Source organism: Carya illinoinensis, chromosome 2 (genome assembly GCF_018687715.1).
Source record: "Carya illinoinensis cultivar Pawnee chromosome 2, C.illinoinensisPawnee_v1, whole genome shotgun sequence".
NCBI classification, from domain to species: Eukaryota; Viridiplantae; Streptophyta; class Magnoliopsida; order Fagales; family Juglandaceae; genus Carya; species Carya illinoinensis.
Window position 1 is genome coordinate 30,563,332 of NC_056753.1, and position 24,234 is coordinate 30,587,565.

The 24,234-nt window shown below is 31.9% G+C and overlaps 2 protein-coding genes across 2 annotated transcripts; both read right to left on the bottom strand.

The window, feature by feature from the left end:
• Window positions 1-15,373: 15,373 nt before the first annotated feature.
• Window positions 15,374-16,477, bottom strand: LOC122300843 (auxin-responsive protein SAUR72-like). The gene has a single exon (XM_043111761.1). The coding sequence runs from the start codon at window positions 16,230-16,232 to the stop codon at window positions 15,678-15,680; it is 555 nt and encodes a 184-aa protein (XP_042967695.1). The 5' UTR covers window positions 16,233-16,477; the 3' UTR covers window positions 15,374-15,677.
• Window positions 16,478-20,536: 4,059 nt separating this feature from the next.
• On the bottom strand, window positions 20,537-21,047 carry LOC122295677 (auxin-induced protein 6B-like). Its single transcript, XM_043104759.1, has one exon. The coding sequence runs from the start codon at window positions 21,045-21,047 to the stop codon at window positions 20,619-20,621; it is 429 nt and encodes a 142-aa protein (XP_042960693.1). The 3' UTR covers window positions 20,537-20,618.
• Between the last annotated feature and the right edge of the window lie 3,187 nt (window positions 21,048-24,234).

The window sequence follows — 24,234 nt, forward strand, 5'->3', positions numbered from 1 at the left end:
TAGCTTTTGAGTATCTCATAGTTTAAATGATTGATACTTGTACCAAAAGCTCATTATGATTTATGCACCTGAAATTGCATAATTGAAATTGTGGAAATAATATATATTTTTGAATGAACGTCTCGAATGTGCTCCTGAAGTAGCAATATCGAATATGCTCCTGAAGTAGCAATATGAAATGCAAACGCTCCTGAAGTAGCAATATGAAATGCAAACGTTCACAATATATTTTAAATTTATATATGGTCTTTTAATGACTGATCAAAATAATGAGCTTTTGATGAGAATCATTAGTCACGTCTTACTATATCTACATCATTTCCTGAAGTGAATGATAATGAATTTATATCATTCTATTCCCTGAAATAAAAAGAATGATGCGTTTCATTCAAAGAAACTAAGAGATTAGACTTGATAATGAATATCTTTTCAGACCAGAAGCTCGTATTGGAAAAGCTGTAAGCTTTATCTTTGAGATGATATTATACAAATTATTGAATCAAATATTAAGATACATCAAAAGGTGATATGATTCAAAATATTTGTATCTTTTCATGGTTATCTTGATCATCCAAAATCAATTACGATAAGTTGAATGATTTTCATATGGACGTCTATAAAAGAACCAGAAGATTCTTTTACTATAAAGTTTTACCATCAGAAGTGGAAAGAAAAATTTGCCAGAAGTAAATAAGATGAAATAATTCGACGCTATCTTGATTATCATATGTGAACCAGAAGTTTAGATGATAATTAAATTTTGGATACAATAAGATAAAAATGTCTCATATTCTAGCTACTAAAATCCCAGCGAGGATTGAAGTCCCTGTAGGACAATTAAGAAATTCAGCAGTCTAAAGACATGTTTAAAGGCATGTGAGACGTATTGATACAAAAGATAGAGCATCTCAAAAGAGAAAAGCACAAATAATTTGGTGCTCCTGAAGAGGCCATACCCACAGAACAATCAATAAAGTCCATCCAAATTTTCTATATAAAATTCTCCTATATAAACTCTTGAAGAGTATAAATCTCCTGAAGAGTGCCTCCTGAAGAGATTTTTCATGAAAATGTCTTCCTTTGAAGAGGGACAGGTACCTGAAAATAACGAGATCTTGTTACATTTCATGAATAATGGAGAAATTATGGATAGAAATAAAATCGTTGTCGACAACATATATCCATATGAGATGGCAATTGACATTACCAGAAGTAATGGAAAAAGTGAATCAAGAACCGTCGAAGAATACGACGTAAAATATTGGCCAAATTTGAAAGAAACAATTCCTGTAGAATTGATTCACTAGTAAAATATGATGCATCGGGACTTATAGTCCAAACACCTAAAGAGGTGATGCTTGTTGAATGTCAGTGGGTATTTATAGAAAGGAAATAAAAGTGTGATATATAAATCACGAATCAGTTTCTCAATTCTTGCAGAATTGATATCACAAAGTAAAATGTGATAAATATGGACTTGAAGTCCAAACACCTAAAGAGGTGATTTTTATTAAATATCAGTGGATATTTATATACATGATATAAAAAGTCTGAATCTTTTAATATGAAAATGTGATATAGAAATCATAAGTGAATTTCTCGAAGAAACAATATTGATATGATTTTAAAGTGGTTGAAATCATATTGAAATTTTTATTAGCTTGAAAGTTACCGAGAGTTTGGATATGCATGATTAACTGCATATTTATATGGATCATTGGATCATGATATATATATGAAAATCCCTAAATGATAGAAAATGTCTGAAGCTTCTAATATGAATACATCTGGAAATATGTATTCTATCAAGTTTCAAAGATCCTTATATGATCTAAAACAATCCAAACGCAAATGGAAACAAGCTATTATTGCAGTTTATATATATGATTTAAATGTCATTGAGGCTCCAGAAGAGCTCATAAAAACTGCACATATTTGAAATATAAATCTGAAACCCTTGCGGCTTCAAGGGGAAGATGGATGATGTTATTAGTCATGAAATACCATCTTTTAATACAATTAGTATTTCAGATTCATATTATGAGTTTGATATGAAGTTTGCATTATTAAAGAAGAAATAAAAGGGAGCACACAGAACATCTACCAAAAGATAGAAACACAAATATGAATATTTGTGAAATATTATTATCTTGAAGCAAGAATTACAGAAATTTGAGGCACTTTGCCTCATTCTTTAAACGCTCTTGTTCTTCAAGAATCTGCATGGCATCCCTATCTAAAGGGGTGGGCAATCGAAAAGAAGATTTAAGTAAGGATTTTAAATTCCTATTCTCTTTCTTTATTGATTCTATCTTCATGTTGGACTCCAGAAGAAGTCGCTGAAGTATAGCAATATTCTCGTGGAGATTGTAAACTCCACAAGTTTTGGATTGCAGTCACTGAGAAAATGCGACAATGGATGATGAGTATCGGGTTCCAAGACTCACAAGCTCATAGATAGCTTCATTATCTGACCTACGAGTCAGATCATTATATTGCATGATAGCACCTGTGGTAGAAGTAGGAACAGTTGATGAACGAGGTGCAGAATACCTCATATATTGACCCTGAGAATATTGCTGAGCCATTGCAGAGAGAGATTGCAGGATAAGTATGCATAAAGAGATTGCAGAGTAAAAATGCAGTATAATTACAGAAAAGTGAATAAGATGAGATGCGAATGAAGATGAGCTGAATATCTCCTTAATAGAGAAAATTATGATACAGCATCTCTCGTGAAGCAAGAGAAAAGAGATGGAATATAACTTCATAGCTCTGCGGTGTCTGACAGCACGCCTGACAGCTGCGGTGCCTGACAGGACGCCTGACACCTACAGAAGAGTTGAAAATCCGCGGTTCTTGTCTGATCTTAAAAGGCTGGCCACCATTTTTTTTTATTGAAAAATGAGGTTAGCAGTTTAATGTTGATGAATTCTCCACTAACTGTGTTATTTATAAAAACTCCAGAAGAGTACAACTACAGAAGAGTAGTGATGAGCAGAAAGATCCAGTTGTGATTATTTTATCAACATGGATCAATTTCACAGTTAGTTGGATGTACAGATGCAAGTTATCTTTCAGATACACACAAGAAAATCATTGCAATTCATGAGAAGAAAGTTAAAATTGATATCAAGAAGGTACGGTCAAGTAAAAATCTGGCAGATTTATTCACTAAAGCATTACCAATTGCAACATTTAAGAAGATTATGCAGAACATTGGAATGCGGAGGTTTGAAGACCTGTTATCATACACTTTTCAGGGGAAGTAATGTCTTGAAGACTTGTGCTGATTGTACTCTTTTTCGTCTTAAAGACTTGTGCTGATTGTACTCTTTTTCCTTCGCTAAGGTTTTATCCCACTGGGTTTTCCTTTGCAAGGTTTTAATGAGGCAATCCTAAAGCACTCGGCGATACACATGAATACTGTACTCTTTTTCCTTCGCTATTGGTTTTTTCCCACAGGATTTTTCCTTGGCAAGGTTTTAACGAGACATATTCTTTAAATATGGTCATCCAAAGGGGAAGTGTTATAAACCATCTTGTATTGTATGACCACATTTAGCCGTCGTAATTGACCAAGTCATAGTCGTCAATTAAGACTTTTGTAACCCTATATATATGGGTGTATCTAAGTTCATTTGATATGAATCAATAAGAATGACTCTCTATCATTCTCTCTCTATCTTTGAAACTCTCTCTTTTCTCATTCAGTTCATAATATTTATTAATTAATCATTATTTGATAGTTTACTTTTACTTTTATATATAAATCATTAACTTTAGTGGACCGACTTCGGTTAGTGCAGGTGCCACAACTGCCCAGCACTGACTAGCTAAAGGAATCAAATCCCATCAATGGGATTTTTTTTGTTGTGTTTGTTTAATTAGTTATGATTAATCCCACGGTGATCATGAATTTCTAGATTTCAACCACTCTCTTGGGTTTTGTACTCTTTTTTAACTTATTATTATTTAAAAAAAAAAATTAGTCTTACACTATACGTCTGTCATTTGATACAAATTCAAATTTTTGAAATATTTAATTAAATATAGTACAGTTCAAAATCAGAATTCGAAGTCAGATATTTTATTTTATATGATTTATTATGAGTTATTCTGAAGCACAGTACGTCATACTTTCACAGTCCAAACCCTAATGGCCATAAAAAGTTTTGCTTTCTAAAATATAAAATCCTATAATACAGATGAAAATCTTTGATCTGTCTTGATGTCTTTATATAGAAATCTTGATGCCTAATAATTAATGGTATTTAGTCAATGGGTAGTCTGTATTTATTGAATTCCGGGGTGCTTAGAAGGTCATGTGAAACGCCAAAATCTTTCTATAAAGAGAGAGAGAAAAAGATATATACGCAATTAGCACACAAGTTCATGACATCTTAGTACTGGGTGTGAACATGCATGAACATCATCCATTTCATTCAATGCGTGGACTAAAATTGAATAAATTAATCATTAGTTATGAAAATTATGGTGTTGTTATATACTTGAATTTTCAATAGGTTCTGAATAAATGAAAACATGACCGAATTGACCCTTCAACCTTTCACTCTTCGGGGTAGAGTGGAAGAAGAGAGAAAATTTTCGGAAAAAAGAGGAATCAAAATTAATTATAATAATTCAAACTATATATTCTTATTTAATGGAATAGGAAAATGATAGAGAGTTTTATCATATACAAACGAATTTGTATATCAATCTGCATATCAATATTTATGCATTTATATTTAAAATTCAAATTGTTTTTAGTACAGTCTATTTTCTGACCAATCACATTAGATGATGCACGTATTAGTATGCAGAATCGCTTGTAACTAGACTTTTTCTTATATATATACATACATTTGCATATGGTTAGCATGTAGAGTAGATTGATTATGCTTTAGGCTTAATTAATTTAAACACAGTTGACTGGTGTTGTTCCCCCCCCCCCCCCCCTCTCTTATTTTTCTTTAATTACAAGTCCATCCCAGATGCAACTGCAAAATAATTACTGGAGAGTTATAACTATGGAAATAAATAAATAAATAATGTGGTAAGATTGCAAGTTGCATTAAAATATTAAGTAAATTAATAATAAATGTGAAGTACTTTACAACGTGGGTAGCAAGAAGATGGACAAAATAATCGTACACTTTGGTTTAAGAGCACATTAAATTCCAATTATTTTGTTTATTGGTATAGATATACATATATACGACAAATCTACTTTTTTTATTGGTAGACCGAATGGTATAAATCTATTTTTTTTTTATTTTTTTTTCAGCCATTTTTTTTGCATCTTTAAACATTTTTAAAAATAAAAAAATATTAATTCACAAATAATCAATTCCTTAATTATTAAGTAAAAATAAAAAATAAATAAATAATACAATCATTCAAAATTGTCAGTCCATTTTTTTTTTTTTGTTCAATAAGCATTTTTCAAGAAAAGAGCAGGAAGATAAGCACAAAGATGGCTCTAATACCAAGAAAAGAGTGGAAGTAAATAGGAGAAGAAGAATCAAGAAAAGAGCAGGAAGATAAGTACAAAGATAAATGGCAAGAATTAAACGTGAGCAAGAATATGTTGCGGCTCAGCCGAACTATGCATGTATGCAGTACTGAAATATAAATATGATTGCAGAATATAAATATGATTGCAGGAAATAAATATGAATATGATTGCAGAAAATAAATATGAATATGATTGCAGAAAATAAATAATGGAAAATATATATAAAAAAAAGCAAATACTGAATATAAACAAGTTTAGTAAAATAAACAAGTTTTAACAAGATTACAGAAGAATATCTGGAGAGGTTAGGGATGAAGAAGAAGAGAAGGAAGGTGAGGGAGAAGAGAGGCTCTGGGTGTAGTACCTAGAGTCGAGGGAGAAGCTCTAAAAAATAAGTTGTGCCTAATGCTGAGGTCAGGCATTCTTTTTATAAAGTAAGGAAGAACTGTATACAATCATTAAAGTAGAGATACAGTGAAAGTAAAAGTAAATGGTACTGTACACAATCATGAGTAGAGGTACAGTAAATATGTCACTCGTGATTGAACAGTGTATTCAATCCCGTGAATCAAGGCAGCTGGCTGTCAGCTGAATAATGATGGATCAGTCATCAGATAGTCTTGGAGTGTCTTCTGAATTATGTCCAAATGTGTTACTGTAGGAGGTTTCAGAGGAGGCTTCTGATTCTGGGTCAGAACTGTTTCCTTCAGCGATTGTTGAAGTAGGTAAATTAAATCCTTCTTTGTTAGTCCTGTAGAAATATTCTTTTTCTTAGACTTGGAGGATTTAACATACTTATGGGAAGAGGAAATAGTTGCTTTCTTCTTTGAAGTGGTCGAACTGGTCGGTGCCTAGATTAATGGATATTCAGGCGCTGATCGGTCAATAGCAGGGAAATCTTCAGAGTTTTTCAGATTAAGGGTAGTCTGACCAAACTCTTTAGAAATAGTATTGATCATGTTTGCCATGTGAGGGAATCTGTCCCACCATTTAACAAAGGCAAACATGTGTAGAATATCACAATTTTTCTCGTAGGACCATTTTAAGATCCATGGAGGTTTGAATCTTTTACTGAAATGAATGCAGTATGGAAATTTAGTCTCATATGCATCCAACTTTGGAGAGATTGCTTGAATAAAGGATTTGTAGGCCCGTTGGAGTTCTTCTGGGAAAATGTCCGGAATGAGTCCAAATTGGTGCTACCATTTATTGAACCATAGTGGAAATTTTCCTTTGAAATTCTTATCAAAGTTAAAAAACCACGAATGTGACATATCAGGTGTCTGGAAAAAGCATGAACCTGAACCAGGCATCAATGTAGTCATAATAATTGTAACCAATTTTTGAATCACGGAGTTTTTTGGAAGTAGAGGGGTGTGTACCCCAATCTTCTTCAGTGATGAATCTGAGAATATAAGCACTATGATAAATCAGTTTGGAATCATCTGTTTTATCATAAATAGGTTTAATGGTTAAGGAATCAGTGTGGATCAGGATACTAGAATAAAACTGGAGATTTTTGGATGGATTCTCAGGGATCCAATGGAAATTGGAGGGAAAATAGCGGGTAGCTATTTTGTAGGGATCTGTGTCTATGGATCGATTGGATTCAATGTAGAATAGGTCCCAAGAATACATTTTTTTGATGTATTGGGTTTTTGAAGCAGGGAGGAATAATTGAGTAGGCCTTGCTGTTGCTGAAGCAATAGGTTTGGCATATGGATCATATGGAGCTAAAACAGTTGAAGCAAAAGAATGAAGTCTTGATATATTACCCAAGGTAGTAAATCGGTTGGCAATTTCCATAGGAGGTGCCGGTTTGGTTGAAACAGGTGGTGGTGGGGCGGGGACAATTTGTTTTCCTTTATCTCGTTTTTTGCTCATGGTTGCTGCAAGAATTCACGAGTAAGGAAATCAGAAATAGAATTATCAGAACTTTTAATATACTCAATATCAAAGTCAAAAACACTTAAAATAGCCTGCCATTTGGCGAAAATATGTTTAGATGCAATGTTTTGAATATCTTGTTCTAATACATATTTAGCACTCATGCAATCAATGCGTAACAAGAATTTTTTGTTTAATAAATCACTTTGGAATTTTGATATGCATAATACTATAGCAAATATTTCTTTCTTAATAGTGCTATAATTATGCTGTGCAGGGTTCCAGACTCCAGAATGGAAATGAACAATTTGCTCAGAAGAGTCTGGTGAAACTTTTTGTTTCAGAATGCCGCCATAGCTTATGTATGAGGCATCTGTTTCCACAATTTTGAAGGAATCAGGAATAGGAATACCAAGGCATGGAAGAGTTTTGACATATGTCTTGATCTGCTTAATAAGATTGGTATGGATATCTGTCCAAACAGGAGGATTAGTATGCAGACGATCAAACAATGGTTTACACTGTTTTCTCATGTTTTGATAGAATTCAGCAACATAATTGAGGGAACCAAGGAATCTTTGTAATTAATTTTTATCAGTGATGACATCAGGAAATTTGTCAGCAAATTCTATAGCCCGATTGATGGGTCTAATTTTGCTTTCTAAAATATCATAACCAAGGAAACGAATCTTGGTCTGGAACAAATTGATTTTCTTTGCAAAAACAACAAGACCATTTATTCTGATGATATCAAGAAACGTTTGCAAATATTTCTAGTGTTCATCAATGGATTTGGAGAATATGAGAATATCATCAATGTAAACAATGGTAAAATGGGTGAAAGCATTGAAAATGTCATTCATGATATTTTGGAATTCACTAGGGGCATTTTTGAGGCCAAAGGGCATCACTTTCCACTCATAGTGACCAAGGGGAGTAGTGAATGCAGTTTTGTATTTATCTGACTCACAGATCTAGATTTGCCAAAATCCTGACTTAAGGTTGAATTTGGAAAAGACTACTACATCACTTAATCTCTGTATTAAGTCATTTTTGTTGGGGATGGGATACCTGATTCACTCTAAGACTTTGTTCAAAGGTTTGTAATTAATAACTAGACGAGGAGTACCTCTTTCTATTTCTGCATTTTTTTGGACATAGAAAGCAGCACAAGACCATGGAGACTTACTAGGTCTAATAATGTTTTTAACAAGCAAATATTTGATTTCTTGTTTACAAAATTCTAAAGTTTCACTATTCATCTGAATAGGGCGAGCTTTAGTGGGAATGTTTTTCTCAGAGAAATCCTTAACATAAGGAAGGGAAACAACATGTTTTTTCCTATGCCAAAAAGCATTGGGGAGATCAGAACAAATATCAGAAATTAATCTTTGATTAAAATCAGCAATTTTTTATTGGAGCAAAGGATTAGAGATCTTTTTGTATTTGATTTCCTGTTGAAGGGAATTCAAATGCTGGGTTTTTGCCAAAAGCAAGGATTTCAAGCTTTTGTCAGTGTCGATTTCGAATTTTGTAGTGAAAGTAAATTTTACTTTCTGTCCAAAAGGATCAGTAGTGATATCATCTTTGTCAGAAATAAAAGGATATAAAGCAGAGATAAAATGGATTCCTAATATGACTTTATCAGACATATTTCGGACTAAAACAGAAGGGATTTTGAAGCAAACATTATCTTGGCAAACATGAGCATTGCTTAACTCATAATTGATCTTTATCTTAGATCCATTTGCCGCAGATAGCTTTTCAGTAGATTTTTCATAATATCTACTGGGAACTAATCCTTCTTGGATACAATTCATATCCGATCCGGAATCAATCATAGCAATAACAGAGAATTTGAAATCATGAGCAATGATAATGTTAACACGTGAAAACTATTTGGGGGGAATGGAATGGTGAATTAAAGCAATCTAATTTTCTGAAGATTTCTCTTCAGTTTTCTCAGAACTAGAAGGCTGCTCATCATTAGAAGGGATGTTATGATCAAACTATTTATCAATTTTAACACATAAAAGCTCTTGCTGTAAAGCAAAGTTTGAATCTTTGAGTTTATTGACCTTAGTCTTGAGTTCAATAATCTCTTTTTTGATTAGATTTACTTCATTTTGTAAATCTTGGATGGAAACTTCTTTAGGTTTTTTCTTCTGAAACATTTCTAAAGTTTCTTGAAAATTAATCATTTGTTTAGGAGGCTCTGACTCAGGATGAGTCAGTGTCTTCTTGAGCTTAAGAAGGTATTCTTGTTTAAGTTCTAGATCCTGAATTTGTGAAATCATAGTTAATAAAAGATTTTCTTGTTCTTCACCTTTGGATAAAACATTAATTGTTTTTCCTGTAAGTTTGCAACAAGAGTCAGTGCAGTTACAACCAAGCTTAATAATGGGAGAATCAGAAAATTCAGTTTCTGAGTGATATTCTGAATCACTAGAACTGAATTCACTCATGTCAGAGGAAGAAACTTTTATTTTCATGAGTTGGAATAATTCTTCTTGATCAATGACACTAATATTCAACGTATTAAGCTTATTTTTGAATTTGTTAGGTTTCTGGGTACATTTATCAGCAAAATGTCCATTCTTCCCACAATTAAAACATTTTCCTTTTGAAGCATTTTGGAAATTCTTCTTTTTAGGAAAGGATTTCTTGTTAGGTGATTTTTTGTAAAAATCATCACGGGGTTTTCTCCTGTAACCACCACGAGGTTTGGAAAACTGTTTAAACTGCTTGGGCTTTCGTCTAGAAGGAGCAATAGGAGGAAGGCCATACTGTTTACAAAATGTTCCCATTTTGTACTTGGCTTTCTTACTATTTTTCAACTATTGACGAAGCATACGTTGAACATTGCACATACTAATACCCAGCTTCTTAATTACGCTGAAAATATCACCATAAGTGAAATTATCATAATTAAGAAACCCTGAGGTATCAGTGAGTTCATCCTTGACTTTGAGAGCAAAAAGATGAGGTAAACCATCGATGAATTTTTCCTTCCAGTAAGGCTTCTGATTGTCGTCCCGAAGCATTACTCTGGAGGTAAAAACATCTTGATACAATCTGTAATCAGACATTTGACGGCATCGCAGATTATTTAAATAATCAGAAACATGATTTGTAATATTAGAAGGAGTACCAATAAAGTGCTTAATAATAGTATAGATTAAGGTATTAACACCATCGAAAGGAGTAGAGTTAATAGAGGGATCAAAAACAGGAAGTCCATTGTCATCTTTTTTGACGACATGTTGGATTGCTTCTCTGGTCTCCGGAAAAAGGTGTTTATCCCACCAATTACGGATCATTCCAGTAAAACCAGTGGTTAAGATAACAACAATATCAGGTTCTCTAATATTATTATTGATGTAAGCATTTGCAACTAAAGACATTTTACTCATGGTATTTAGTATTTCTTGTTCAGACATACCATCAATATTCCATTCGTAAGTTTTATCAGCTGAATAAGAGGATTGAGATTGAAAGATTTTTTCTTCGAATTGTAAATCAGGGGGTGTAGGTTTTGAATACCAATTTCTTGTAAAACTCATTGGATTGGGTTTGGATTCAAGACCAGCAAGTTTGAAATCATCTTGGTGAAAATTCTTTTCGAGTAAATCAATGTTTCGAACAGTTGAGGAGTCACTTTCAGATGAGTCTGCGTCAGTAGTTTGAACAAAACCATCTTCTTCCTCTTTGTTAGTTAAAACACTAGTTGAAGGTTTTTCAGGTTTACTGGAGGAAGGTTTTTCAATCTTGATATTTTTTAGCATTTGATTAATTTGATCAAGAGTTTTGGTTTGTTTTGTTATGGGATCAAAGATTGGCCTTTTTTCTGGTAAAATAATCAAAGGTTTGTTAGTAGACTGGGAAACAGGTGTTGAAGATTGGATAGAAATTGGATTTTCTATCTTTTCTTCTATCCTATCCAGTTGTTGTCCTATGGTTTGGAGATAAGTAGTAGAAAAATTATTCTGTTGGATAATTTTCTTTGTTTCGGACAAAACTGTGTTAATTTCTTGATTATTGAACTCAGTATTGGGTACTTTAAAAGGTGAAGCGGTTAAATCAACACCTAAATGAGAAATAACAATTGCCTCTAAAGGAGGATGACTGGACTTAACAGTAGTCCTTCATTCTTCCTTGACAAAATCAGTTTTTAAAACATTCAAACTATTTTTTGAAACATAATAATTTTCAAGGAAATCAAAGAAAAGAATATGTTTTTGTTCGGTGTTCATCTTTTCTTTCCATTTGCGTTTAACAAGTGATTTTTCAAGATTAGAAAAAGTCGCATGATAAGTTTTTCTCTTATCACGGTTTTCTTTTGAATTGTAATCTTTGAACAGAGAAATTAAATCTATTTCAAAATAATTTTTGTTAATGACATTAAGCTGACTAGGTAAATGAGCAATGGAAGCAACCATATCTGAAGCTGTAGGAGACAAAGTTGAAGTATCTTCATCATCCTTGTTAGCTTCTTCCTTTATGGATTTGCCTTTAGATGTTTCAACATCTTTGGCTGAATAAAAGGCAGAGGTAATTTGAGAGGATGTAGAAAGCCCTTTCATTTTTAAATCAGAATTATTTAAAACAGGTTGAGCAGCTTTTGCAGAATCCTTAAGAAAGATATTGAGATTTTGATATCTTCTTTCACAGTCTTCTGCTGCAGGATTAAAAGAAGATCTAGATCCAGCAAAAGAGTTTCTTCTGAAACTTGTAGCCGGAGTTGAATCAAATCTAATTTTGACAGTACCATCTAAATATTGTTGAATATAATCAAGATCAGGTTTGACAGTTAAGATGGGAGCAGGTGGAACTTCTTGGTTTAGGATCCATTCATTAGGAAGAGAAATATCTTTCCAATGAATCATTGTTGGAACCTTTACGTTGGCATCAGGGGTAGAACTTTGGATTAACAAAGTTTTTCCTCCTGTAGATTTCAGAACAGTTTTGGGATTTAAAGTTGATTTTAAAACCCTGTAATAGATTCGGTAAATAACAGCAAGGGGTTTGCTTCCTTTGATTATATCATAACCAGAGGTAGCAATGTTTAAAGTTAAAGCTTTTAGAATATTTGGATCATTCAAAACAAGTGGTAAATCAGGAAAGAAATCAAAGTAAACAGGACCATTGAACAAAGAAGATTGAATCATACCAAGAATGCTAGTTTCAAACTGATTATGTCTAGCATCTCTTAAGCATAGAAGAATAGAAGCATTAATTCCCAATCTTGTTAATGGTTTAATAGCGATCTGAACAGATCCAATATGAAGAAACTTATAACCTTTCGACAGGAATTCCTGTATGGATTTCTTAGTGAAAAGATAATATTTTTCTTGAACATTGGAGACTTTACAAGTTTGTTCAACAGTTTTAACTTTGAATTCTGAATTAAAACTGAAATTAGACTTAAACCAACTTGTTTGATAAATAGAACTGAGTTGAATACGTGGAATCGTCCATTGATTCTAGTTAACAGAAGGATCAGTTTCTTCAACCGAGAAATCTTCCTCATTAATGATATCAATGGGTTCAATCCTGGAACTGGAACTAATAGTTGAATTAGATCTATACATTTTACTTACTTTGTTTTTAAACAAAACAGTGCCTCACACCTCAGAAGTCTCAGGTACTCTCAAAGCTAATCTCACCCTGGTGTCCAAATGCCCTACGCTTACCTAGCAACGGGTCTTACAGGACAGTAGGTCTCTTGACAAGTCTGGGGATAACTAGACAGAGTAGGAGCTCGGTCTTTGGTTTGTAGAACAACAAAACAAGTGAAATGATAAGAAGTAATTACGAACTATTAATTACTAGGAGCCGAAAAGATGGCTCTGATAAATGTACCTCTTTTCGGCTCCTGGTAATTAATTACCAGGAGACCTCTTTTGACAAATAGTTATTTTTGATCATATATATATATATATGATCACTATCATGCCTTGGGACAAATGATTCCCAATATCTTAATCAGGAGTACTAATGTTAGTGTGTCGCGTAGCTTTGATCTGCCCATCGGTATAAAGTCTACATTTTATTTTTTATTCTTTTATTTTTTTTAAATAAACATCTTCAAGTATTTAAAAAAATATATCAATATATTAAAAATCACTTTCTTAACTATTAAACAATTTTTTCTTTAAAAAAAATTTAATATATGAACGGTCAAAATGAAAAAACAAACTCATGAGATAGACAAGAATTTTCCCTTAATTAGTAGATTGCTTAGCGCATGAAGTTTGCTTCATTTAGAGCACTCCTAATGGAATATGCATATGCAAAAAAAAAAAAAAGAGTCACTTTTAACTATTACGGATCAAAATTTAGCTGCAATGGATTATGTAAAGTCAAAAAGTTTGACTTTTAGCTACAATATTTTTAAAGTAAAGTCAAATTTGATATGAACTGTTCAATGACCAAATGTTTAGTTTATTATTTTTTTGGTAACACTCTCTCTCTTTCCTCTACATTTTTTTTAAAAAACTGTCAGTTTTTTTAGTTTTTACTGTAACAATTAATGTCAACAAGGGTTATTAGCATTATATTGAATTTTATATAAGTTTAATTAGACATTTGTGGTTATTAATATTAAATGACCATTAAAAATATAATTTTTTAACCAATAATTTAATTAGAATATAATTACTAATTAACATATAATTAGTATAATGGTAAAATATGATATAAATAAATATATTAAAAAATATTAAATTAATATTATTTTTTATTATATAAAAAATAAATAGATAATTCAATACGAGGACTTGTATAAATAGAATAGTCAAAAATTAAATTCATTTCAAATTTATAAAAATTTCTTTTTAATTTTAACTAATCCATTGAAGATGCTTTTACAAATTATGGATTCCTATTAATTTATCATTTTCTATAAATTAATGGGTTTCTTAAAAGGGCGTTGCTCTGATCCATTTGCACCACTCACGTGGATAGCCTTATTTTTTGGAAAATGCTAGCCGAACCAAGAGTTTGGATAGAGAATCAACTGATAACACGTGTAATTTTTTAATTGACACATATAAAATATTTTAATAAAGAAAATTCAGATTCTTTCTCCCTCCCTCTCGGCTGAAAGTACAGGTCTAAATTCCTTTCTTCGCACGCCTCCCTCCCGCTCGGCTGAAAATGCAAAACTGAACTTATGAAGAGCTCCACTTCCATTTTTGGCAAAAACTAGTCGGCAGAGTTCCATTTCTGGGGTGGACATGAAGTTTCTAGGAATATGGTATGCTTCTCTCTTACTCTGTATTTGTTTCTCTCTCTAAGTTTCACTTCTCTATTTTAGGTTTTCTTGCAAGATTGGTATGAAGTGTCTGGAATTTTTTTTTTTTTATTCATTTATTTGACCGCTTGTTTCGTTTGTGAATCTGTCTGATGTTACCAATACGAGGCCGTGTCGTCGGAAGTTACCATTACGAGGTTGGTTGATTTGAACATTTCCTTTTCCATTTCATTGGTTTTGCTTTATTTATTTATTTATTTATTTTTGGTGGGGGGTTAGGGGCTTCGTCGTAAGTTACCATTACCATAATCTCCACGGATCTCCTCATTCCATTCACATCCTAAAACCCTCCTCCCTCCATAACTTCGTGATTTATGTAGCATCCTATGAGTAATGCCGAATACATTGTAAGGATCTGCAAGTTCTGTTCGAGCCGCATGGGAAAGAGTATGTAAATCTAAAAATCATATGTCAAAATGTAAGAGCCTGATGGCTGATACAATGTATATAACAATTAAGAAGTTCTACATTTCGGTTTTTAATCAACAAAACATCTATTCCTAATCTTAAAACCAAGGTGTAGCGTCTTAATTGAATGTGCAATTCACATGACTTATTCTTCAATTAGAATACGTACAATTGAAATCGCATTGGAACTATTATAAAGAGTAATAACATCTTTTTTAAACAAAATGTGATTTCATATACAATCTACTTTTTATCATGACTCAAAATAGAGAATATCATAGAAGTGGTATGCTCAATATTATCTTCCACCCTTAAAACTGGAATGGATAGAGAATCATAACGATGAACGAAAATTTGATGTCCTCTGCACCAAAAAATGGCAGATACACCAAAACTTGGACATGAAAAAGAAATCTATCTTATTATCTCTGAGATCTTCCCCTCCCTGATCTCAGTTCTCTCATCTCCTCATTATATTGCATTCACACAACATTGAGGAAAAAGAAAAAGATCTGGTGATCATGATGAAAAATCAAGATCAGTAAATCATCTACACATTTGAGGATGCTGAGAAGGTGTAAGCTCACAATGATCCGGTGAGTAGCACCCAATCTTTTCCTTGTCTGCATCGAAACCAAGCTGTTCATGCAGGTAAAGTGCCTCTCTTTTCTCTTCAACCACCTTCAAGATTTTCTCGAACACAGACACTTGGCAGGGAATCTTGAGCACTCCTTCTTGCTGAAAGCCAAATTCTTCTTCGGCTTCTCGCAGTAACATCCCAAATGCTTGGTGGCCCAAGTACTGTGTTGGGATGATGAATCTCTTCAGCTCCTTCCCTACACAAACGGCAAGAAAGCCTTTTGGCACGACATCATTGGAAGCCCCCGAAACATCTGAGAAGGGGAGTGTTCTCTTCAGGAATTTGATGCTCTTACTGCCATTGCTAGTGGTACTGCTACTACTACTGCTGGAAGTAGCAGAAGAAATAGAATTAGAGCTGTTTTTTGTAGCATTTGCAAGCTTTTTCCACTTCTTGAGGATCTGTTGAAGCCCGACATTATCTTTGATCTTGTTAGACATGTTGGATTTGTTTGAATCCATTGAAGTTAGTGATTGCCACAGAAAAATTAAGATCAGCTGCTGGGACTTTAATTTCTTCTACCTCAGATACTCCTCAAGTGGATGGTGGTGCAAGTATTTAAAGAAGTTGAAAATAATTATTTTGTTAATTAATCATCATTTGATAGTTTACTTTTAATTTTAGGGGACCGACTTCGGTTAGTGCAGGTGCCACAACTGCCCAGCACTCACTAGCTAAAGGAATCGAAACCCAGCAATAGGGTTTTTTTTTTTGTTTGTTTGTTTGTTTGTTTAATTAGTGATGATTAATCCCAGGGTGATCATGAACTTATAGATTTCAACCTCTCTCTTGGATTCTGTACTCTTTTAACTTATTATTTTATTCTAAAAATAAATAAAATTAGTTCGTGCATTATACTTCTGTCATTTGATATAAATTCAAATTTATGAAATATTTAATTAAATGAGATATAGTTCAGAAAAATTCAAAATCAGATATTTTTTTTATATAATTTATTACGAGTTGTTCTAATCACAGTCCAAACCCTACTGGCCATAGATCTTTGATCCGTCTCGATGTCTTTATAGAGATATCTTGATGCCTAATAATTAATGCTATTTAGGTCAATGGGTAGTCTTTATTCATTGAATTCCGGGGTCCTTAGAAGGACGTGGAAGATAGCACTCAAGAAATTCCACGTGAAACGCCAAAATCTTTCTATAAAGAAAGAGAGAAAAAGATATATACGCAATTAGCACGCAAGTTCATGACATCTTAATACTGGGTGGGAACATGCAATATGGACATCATCTTTTTCATTCAATGCATGGACTAAAATTGAATTAATTAATGATTATTTATGAAAATTATGGTGTTGTCATATACTTGAATTTTCAATAGGTTCCAAATAAATAAAAATATGACCGAATTGACCTTCAACCTCTTCACTCTTCGAGACGGATTGGAAGAAGAGAGAAAAAGAGAGGGAATTTTCGGAGAAAAGAGGAATCAAAATTAATTATAATAATTCAAACTATATACTCAAATTCAATGGAATAAGAAAATGATATAGAATTTTGCTACGTACAAGCGAATTTGTATATCAATCTGCATATTGATACTTATGCATTTATATTTAAAATTCAAATTGATACAGTTTTCAGTACAGTTTATTTTCTGACCAATCATATTAGATGATCCACGTATTAGTGTGTAGAATCACTTACAATTAGACTTTTTTTTATATATATACATACATTTGCATATGGTTAGCATGTAGAGCAGACTGATTATGCTTTAGGCTTATTTAATTTAAACACAATTGACTGGTGGTGTTTTTTTTTCCCCCTTATTTTTCTTTAATTACAAGTCCATCCCAAATGCAACTGCAAAATAATTCATGGAGAGTTACAACTATGGAAATAAATAAAATAAAAATGTGGTAAGATTGCAAGACGTTGCATTAAAATATTAAGTAAATTAAGTATAAATGTGAAGTTTACGATGTGGGTAGCTAGAAGATGGACAAAATAATCGTACACTTAGGTTTAAGAGCACATTAAATTCCAATTATTTTGTTTATTGGTATAGATATACATATATACTACAAATCTACTTTTCTATTTGTAGACCGAATGGTATAAATCTACTTTTTTATTTTTTGTTTTATTTTCAACCATTTTTTATACATCTTTAAACATTTTTAAACAATAAAAAATATTAATTCACAAATAATCAATTCCTTAATAATTAAGTAAAAATAAAAATAAATAATACAATCAATCAAGATTGTCAGTCCATTTTTTTTTTGTTCAAGAAGCATTTTTCATATATATATATATATATGATCACTATCATGCATTGGGACAAATGATTCCCAATATCTTAATCGGGAGTACTAATGTTAGTGTCTCGCGTAGCTTTGATGCTGCCCACCGGTATAAAGTCTACATTTTATTTTTTATTCTTTTCTTTTCACATTTTTTAAATAAACATCTTTAAGTATTTAAAAAAAATATATCAATATATTAAAAATTACTTTCTTAACTATTAAACATTTAAAATAAATAAATAAATATATGAACGGTCAAAATGAAAAAAACAAACTCATGAGACAGACTAGAATTTTCCCTTAATCAGTATATTACTTAGCACATGAAGTTTGCTTCATTTAGAGCACTCTTAATGGAATATGCATATGTAAAAAAAGAGTTACTTTTAGCTATTACGGATCAAAAGTTAGCTGTAATGGATTATGTAAAGTCAAAAAGTTTAGCTTTTAACTATAATATTTGTAAAAGTAAAGTTAAATTTAGTATAAACTGTTCAATGACCAAATGTTTAATTTATTACTTTTTTTTGGTAACACTCTCTCTCTTCCCTCAACATTTTTTTAGAAAACTGTCAGTTTCTTTGATTTTTACTGTAGCAATTAATGTCAACAAGGGTTATTAGCATTATATTGAATTTATTCTTTGGCATTTATATTGAATTTTAGATAAGTTTAATTAGACATTTGTGATTATTAATATTAAATGACTATTAACAACATGATTTTTTAACCAATAATTTAATTAGAATATAATTACTAATTAATATATAATTAATATAATGGTAAAATATGATATAAATAAATATATTAAAAAATATATTAAATTAATAATATTTTATTATTATATAAAAAATAAATAGATAATTCAATGTGGGGATTGTGTGAATAGAATAACCAAAAATTAAATTCATATCATATTTATCAAAAATATCCTTTAACTTTAACTAATCCATTGAAGATGTTATTATAGACTATGAATTCCTATTAATTTATCATTTTCTATAAATTAATGGGTTTCTTAAAGGGGCATTGCTCTGATCCATTTGCACCACTCTCGTGGATACCCTTCCTCTGTAGAAAATGCTAGCCGAACCGAGAGTTTGGACCGAGAATCAACCGATGCCAAGTGTAAATTTTTAATTGGCACATATAAAATATTTATAAAAAAAAAGAAAATTTAGATTCTTTCTCCCTTCCTCTAGACTGAAACTCAGGTCTAATTCCTTTCTTCGCAAACATTATTCAAAGCATCGATTTTTATATACAAGTAGTTTTATTGACAAATACAATGTCAGATGATCGAAACCGAAGCATGTCACATCAATTAACATAAAATATAAATAATAAAAAAATCGTGATGTCAGTGTTTATGATCAATGGCGGAACCATGATATTTCTAAATGAGAAATAGTTTTTCAGTGGTATTTTTCGTTTTTTTTTTTAAATAATCATACGTATAAATTTTAAATAGATAAATCTTGCTAAACTATTTATAAAAATGTACGTTTCATTAAAAAATAAGATATATTTTTTAATATTATTTTAAAATGAAGTCCACTATTTTACAAAACATGATTTCTCATCTTGTACATATAATTTTTTGTTTTTCTTATTCATTAAAATAACTAAACAAACCTCATGATTACTATGGCTCCCGGTGTCTCCAGAAGGTACGTGCATGCATGCATATCATAAAATTCGTAATGGGTTAAAAGCTAAGAGCAGGCAAAATCTACTTACGAGTATAATTATATATTAATATATGTATTAATTTATTGTAGTTGATTAAAAAGTAAATTTTATTAAAAATAATGTTAATTAAAATTTTAAATATAAAAGAATCAGTATTGATACACAGATTAATACGTGACTTTGTTTGTATATAACAAAATTCATTCAATTAAGCAAAGGCAAACCGAAAATACTGTAAAGTCATACATTATAGTGACAAGATTTTATACAGAATAACAGCAGAAAAGAAGAGGTCAAAAATGTCGTTTCAAATCCCTGTGCTTGGTTGCTGATAAACTAAACTAAGGTGTAGCGTCTTAATTGAATGTGCAAGGCACATGACTTATTCTTCAATTAGTATACAATTGAAATCGCATTGGAACCATTACAAAGAATAAGAACATGATCTTTTTTAAACAATATGTAATTTCATATTCCTTCTATTCTTATCATGACTCAAAATAGAAAGTATCATAGACATGGTATGCTCAATATTATCTTCCACCCTTAAAACTGGAATGGATAGAGAATCGTAACGATGAACAAAAATTTGATGTCCTCTGCACCAAATAATGGCAGATACATCAAAACTTAGACATGAAAAAGAAATATATCTTATTATCTCTAATATCTTCCCCTCCCTGATCTCAGTTCTCTCGTCTCCTCATCATTGCATTCACACAACATCAAGGGAAAAGAAAAGGAAAAAGATCTGGTGATCATGATGAAAAATTAAGATCAGTAAATTATCTACACATTTGAGGATGCTGAGAAGGTGTAAGCTCACAATGATCCGGTGCGTAGCACCCAATCTTGTCTGCATCGAAACCGCCTCTCTTTTCTCTTAAACCACCTTCAAGATTTTTTCGAACACAGAAACTTGGCAGGGAATCTTGAGCACTCCTTCTTGCTGAAAGCCAAATTCTTCTTCGGCTTCTCGCAGTAACGTCCCAAATGCTTGGTGGCCCAAGTACTGTGTTGGGATGATGAATCTCTTCAGCTCCTTCCCTACACAAACGGCAAGAAAGCCTTTTGGCACGACATCATTGGAAGCCCCCGAAACATCTGAGAAGGAGAGTGTTCTCTTCAGGAATTTGATACTCTTACTGCCATTGCTAGTGGTACTGCTACTACTCCTGCTGAAAGTAGCAGAAGAAATAGAATTAGAGCTGTTTTTTGTAGCATTTGCAAGCTTTTTCCACTTCTTGTGGATCTGTTCAAGCCTGACAATATCTCTGATCTTGTTAGACATGTTGGATTTGTTTGAATCCATTGAAGTTAGTGATTGCTACAGAAAAATTAAGATCAGCTGCTGGTACTTTAATTTCTTCTACCTCAGATACTCCTCAATTGGATGGTGGTGCAAGTATTTAAAGAAGTTGAAAATAATTATTCTGTTAATTAATCATTATTTGTTTCAATTTATATATAAATAATTAAATTTAGTGGACCGACGTCGGTTAGTGCAGGTGCCACGACTGCCCAGCACTCACTAGCTAAAGGAATCGAATCCCGCCAATGGGGTTTTTTTGTTTGTTTGTTTAATTAGTGATGATTAATCCCAGGGTGATCATGAACTTCTAGATTTCAACCTCTCTTGGATTCTGTACTCTTGACTTATTATTTAAAAAAAAATTATTATTTAAAAAAAAAAAAGTAAAATTAGTCGTGCATTATACTTATGTCATTTGATACAAATTTAAATTTATAAAATATTTAATTAAATGGAATACAGTTCAGTTGAGGATCAGAATTTGAAATCAGATATTTTATTTTATATAATTTATTATGAGTTGTTCTGAATCAAAGTACGGTATGAGTTCACAGTCCAAACCCTACTGGCCATAGAAAGTTTTGCTCTCTGAAATATAATTAAAATCTTTGATCCGTCTTGATGTCTCTATAGAGAAATCTTGATGCCTAATTATTCAGTCAATGGGTAGTTTAATTTATTGAATTCCGGGGTGCTTAGAAGGACGTGGAAGATAGCACTCAAGAAATTCCATATGAAACGCCAAAATCTTTCTATAAAGAAAGAGAGAAAAAGATATATACGCAATTAGCACACAAAAGTTCATGACATCTTAGAGCATTAGCATTAGACTCATCAAATTCATTTTCAAATTTTGATGAAAATTATATGTTTTCCTTAAGTCTAAAACCTCTCTAGCCATATCCCCACATTGAATTAACTATTTGATTCATCAAAATAATAATATAATATTATTTTTTTAATAATAATATTTATAAATTTTTTTTCATATTTTACAATTACACTAACCATATGTTAATTAATTATTTAATTTGATACTTAAATTATTGTTTCCCAACTAATTTTTTCCCTCAACCTAATTATATATCCAATAAACACATTTTGCCAACCCTTCTTCTAATATTAACACTTCATACTAATATTAACATAGGTATCTTAACCACATCCGTTAGAATACTATAATACTAATATACAAATAGATGCATGTGTCTGAACCTACCAAATTACTCTATAATATCACTTCCAATAAAATTGCAATTGTAATCAAATCTCACAAGGATTTTAAGGCCCAGCTAAGAAAGTAAGATGTACAAATGCCTCCTTGAATTACTAATCTAGTTTACAAAAGTTTGTGACATCTATAAATGCATCTCAAAACATATTTTAGCCAAACCGTCTGCAAGCTTCAAATTCTCGAGATCTTTTAAGTTGAGCAAATTGTTTCTCATAGCCTTTTCATTTGTAATGACTTTAGTTGGTGCCACCCAGTGCAAGAGTACCTGGCAAGAAACACATCAAATAAAAACAAAAAAATTATTTAACGACAATAACTCTTTTAATCCTTGAAAGAATGTCGAATCAGGCATTCAAACAAAGAAATTAAAAATAGAAGAAACAAAAAGATAAAACATATAAAACCTGCAGATTGCTTTATTACCCTACCAAGGCCTTTTTTTCTCCTCTCCCACAGTATCTTTACATATCTTCACACATGAATTCACACATATCTCCACACATATTTACACACATATCTTCACACACGAAAATCAAATGGGATATGTTTTTAGTATTTTTCTCTAGGTCAGCAAACAGAAAAATGCCCATTTCTAGACAACAAACAAGGTTTGTAATTTCATATTCACTCTTGAATTTCTACATCTAAGATATGTATACATAACAAAACTCATATTTGCCATTCAACAATGAGCCAACAACTGAAAATTCCCACTGCAATTATCAGTTTCAATGTTGCAACAGTCTCATAAAATGAATATTAAGATTTCTAGCACCTATAATTAACTCTCAGTAAACAATTAAAATATAATGAGTGTTATTAGCAACATAATAACACATAAAGGAACTCAATAGGATCATCAATATGCATTGGAAGTCAACTATATAGAAAGGAACTCTGTTTAGCACACAAACCAAATCATCATGTGAATATGATGACGACAAAGTAAGCTTCTATAAACAGTCATTTATATTTTGGTGTTTAAAGTAACTTGTCAATTCTTGCAATTATACAATTTGCTTTTATTCCTTTTAAAAATCTGCTGCAAGTAGCAACATGCTGGCAAAGTGGTAATGAAAAAGTTTGATGTTTGCAATGCCACTTCACACCATTGGAGAATTTATTGGTTCTTTTCTACAAGCTATAAAATAGTCTTGAGATTAATTTATTAGTTGTTGTGCCTGTTGCAATTTCTTACTATTTAATCTGTTGCAGGATAGTGAATCGGAAATAATTGATGGTGTAGGTGCTAAAACAGGGCATGTAATATGAACCACCATGTGTTTAGAGACATCTAATCTAATCTCACCAATACATTACAGTCTCATTCATATTTACAGTTTGCATGATCATTGCAATTTGCTCAATCAAATACACTAGGATGCAAATCATCAAATATACCAACAATAAATTCATACAAATTAGAAACACACTAGGGATGCAAATCTAGAAATATACAAAAATCAAAATATATTACAGAAATGCAAAACACAATACCCGATAATGGTGGTTACTTGAAATTGAGTGTGCCTGATAAAATCAGCCAAAATAAAATAAAAAATAAAACGAGTTAGAACAAGGCAATCTGGATTGTCCTAATTAAACACAAAACCCTCAAGTCAAAATGATTCACCGAGAACATAATAGATTCATCAAACACAAGCCCCATCGAGGTTGACTAGTTGCATAACAGATTCATCAAACTAAGGTTGCAGGAGATTTGGAGAGGAGACGAACCTGAAGGAGAAGAAGGTCGTGCCAAGTGTTGAAAGAAGCAACCCAGTATGGAGTGTCAGTCCACTTCTACATGAAGAAAAGAGGAGAGCAAGAATTTGTATGGAACTACCATTACAAAGAGAAATAGAGAAAGGGGGAGAGCAAAAAATGAGGGAGGAAAAGGAGGAGAAGATTGCGTGCACCTGATTTGAGGAGAGAAACTGTGGGTTTGATCTG

Coding starts and splice junctions, on each gene's coding strand:
- LOC122295677 (XM_043104759.1), bottom strand. CDS start 21,047: ATGGATTCAAACAAATCCAACATGTCTAACAAGATCAGAGATATTGTC.
- LOC122300843 (XM_043111761.1), bottom strand. CDS start 16,232: ATGGATTCAAACAAATCCAACATGTCTAACAAGATCAAAGATAATGTC.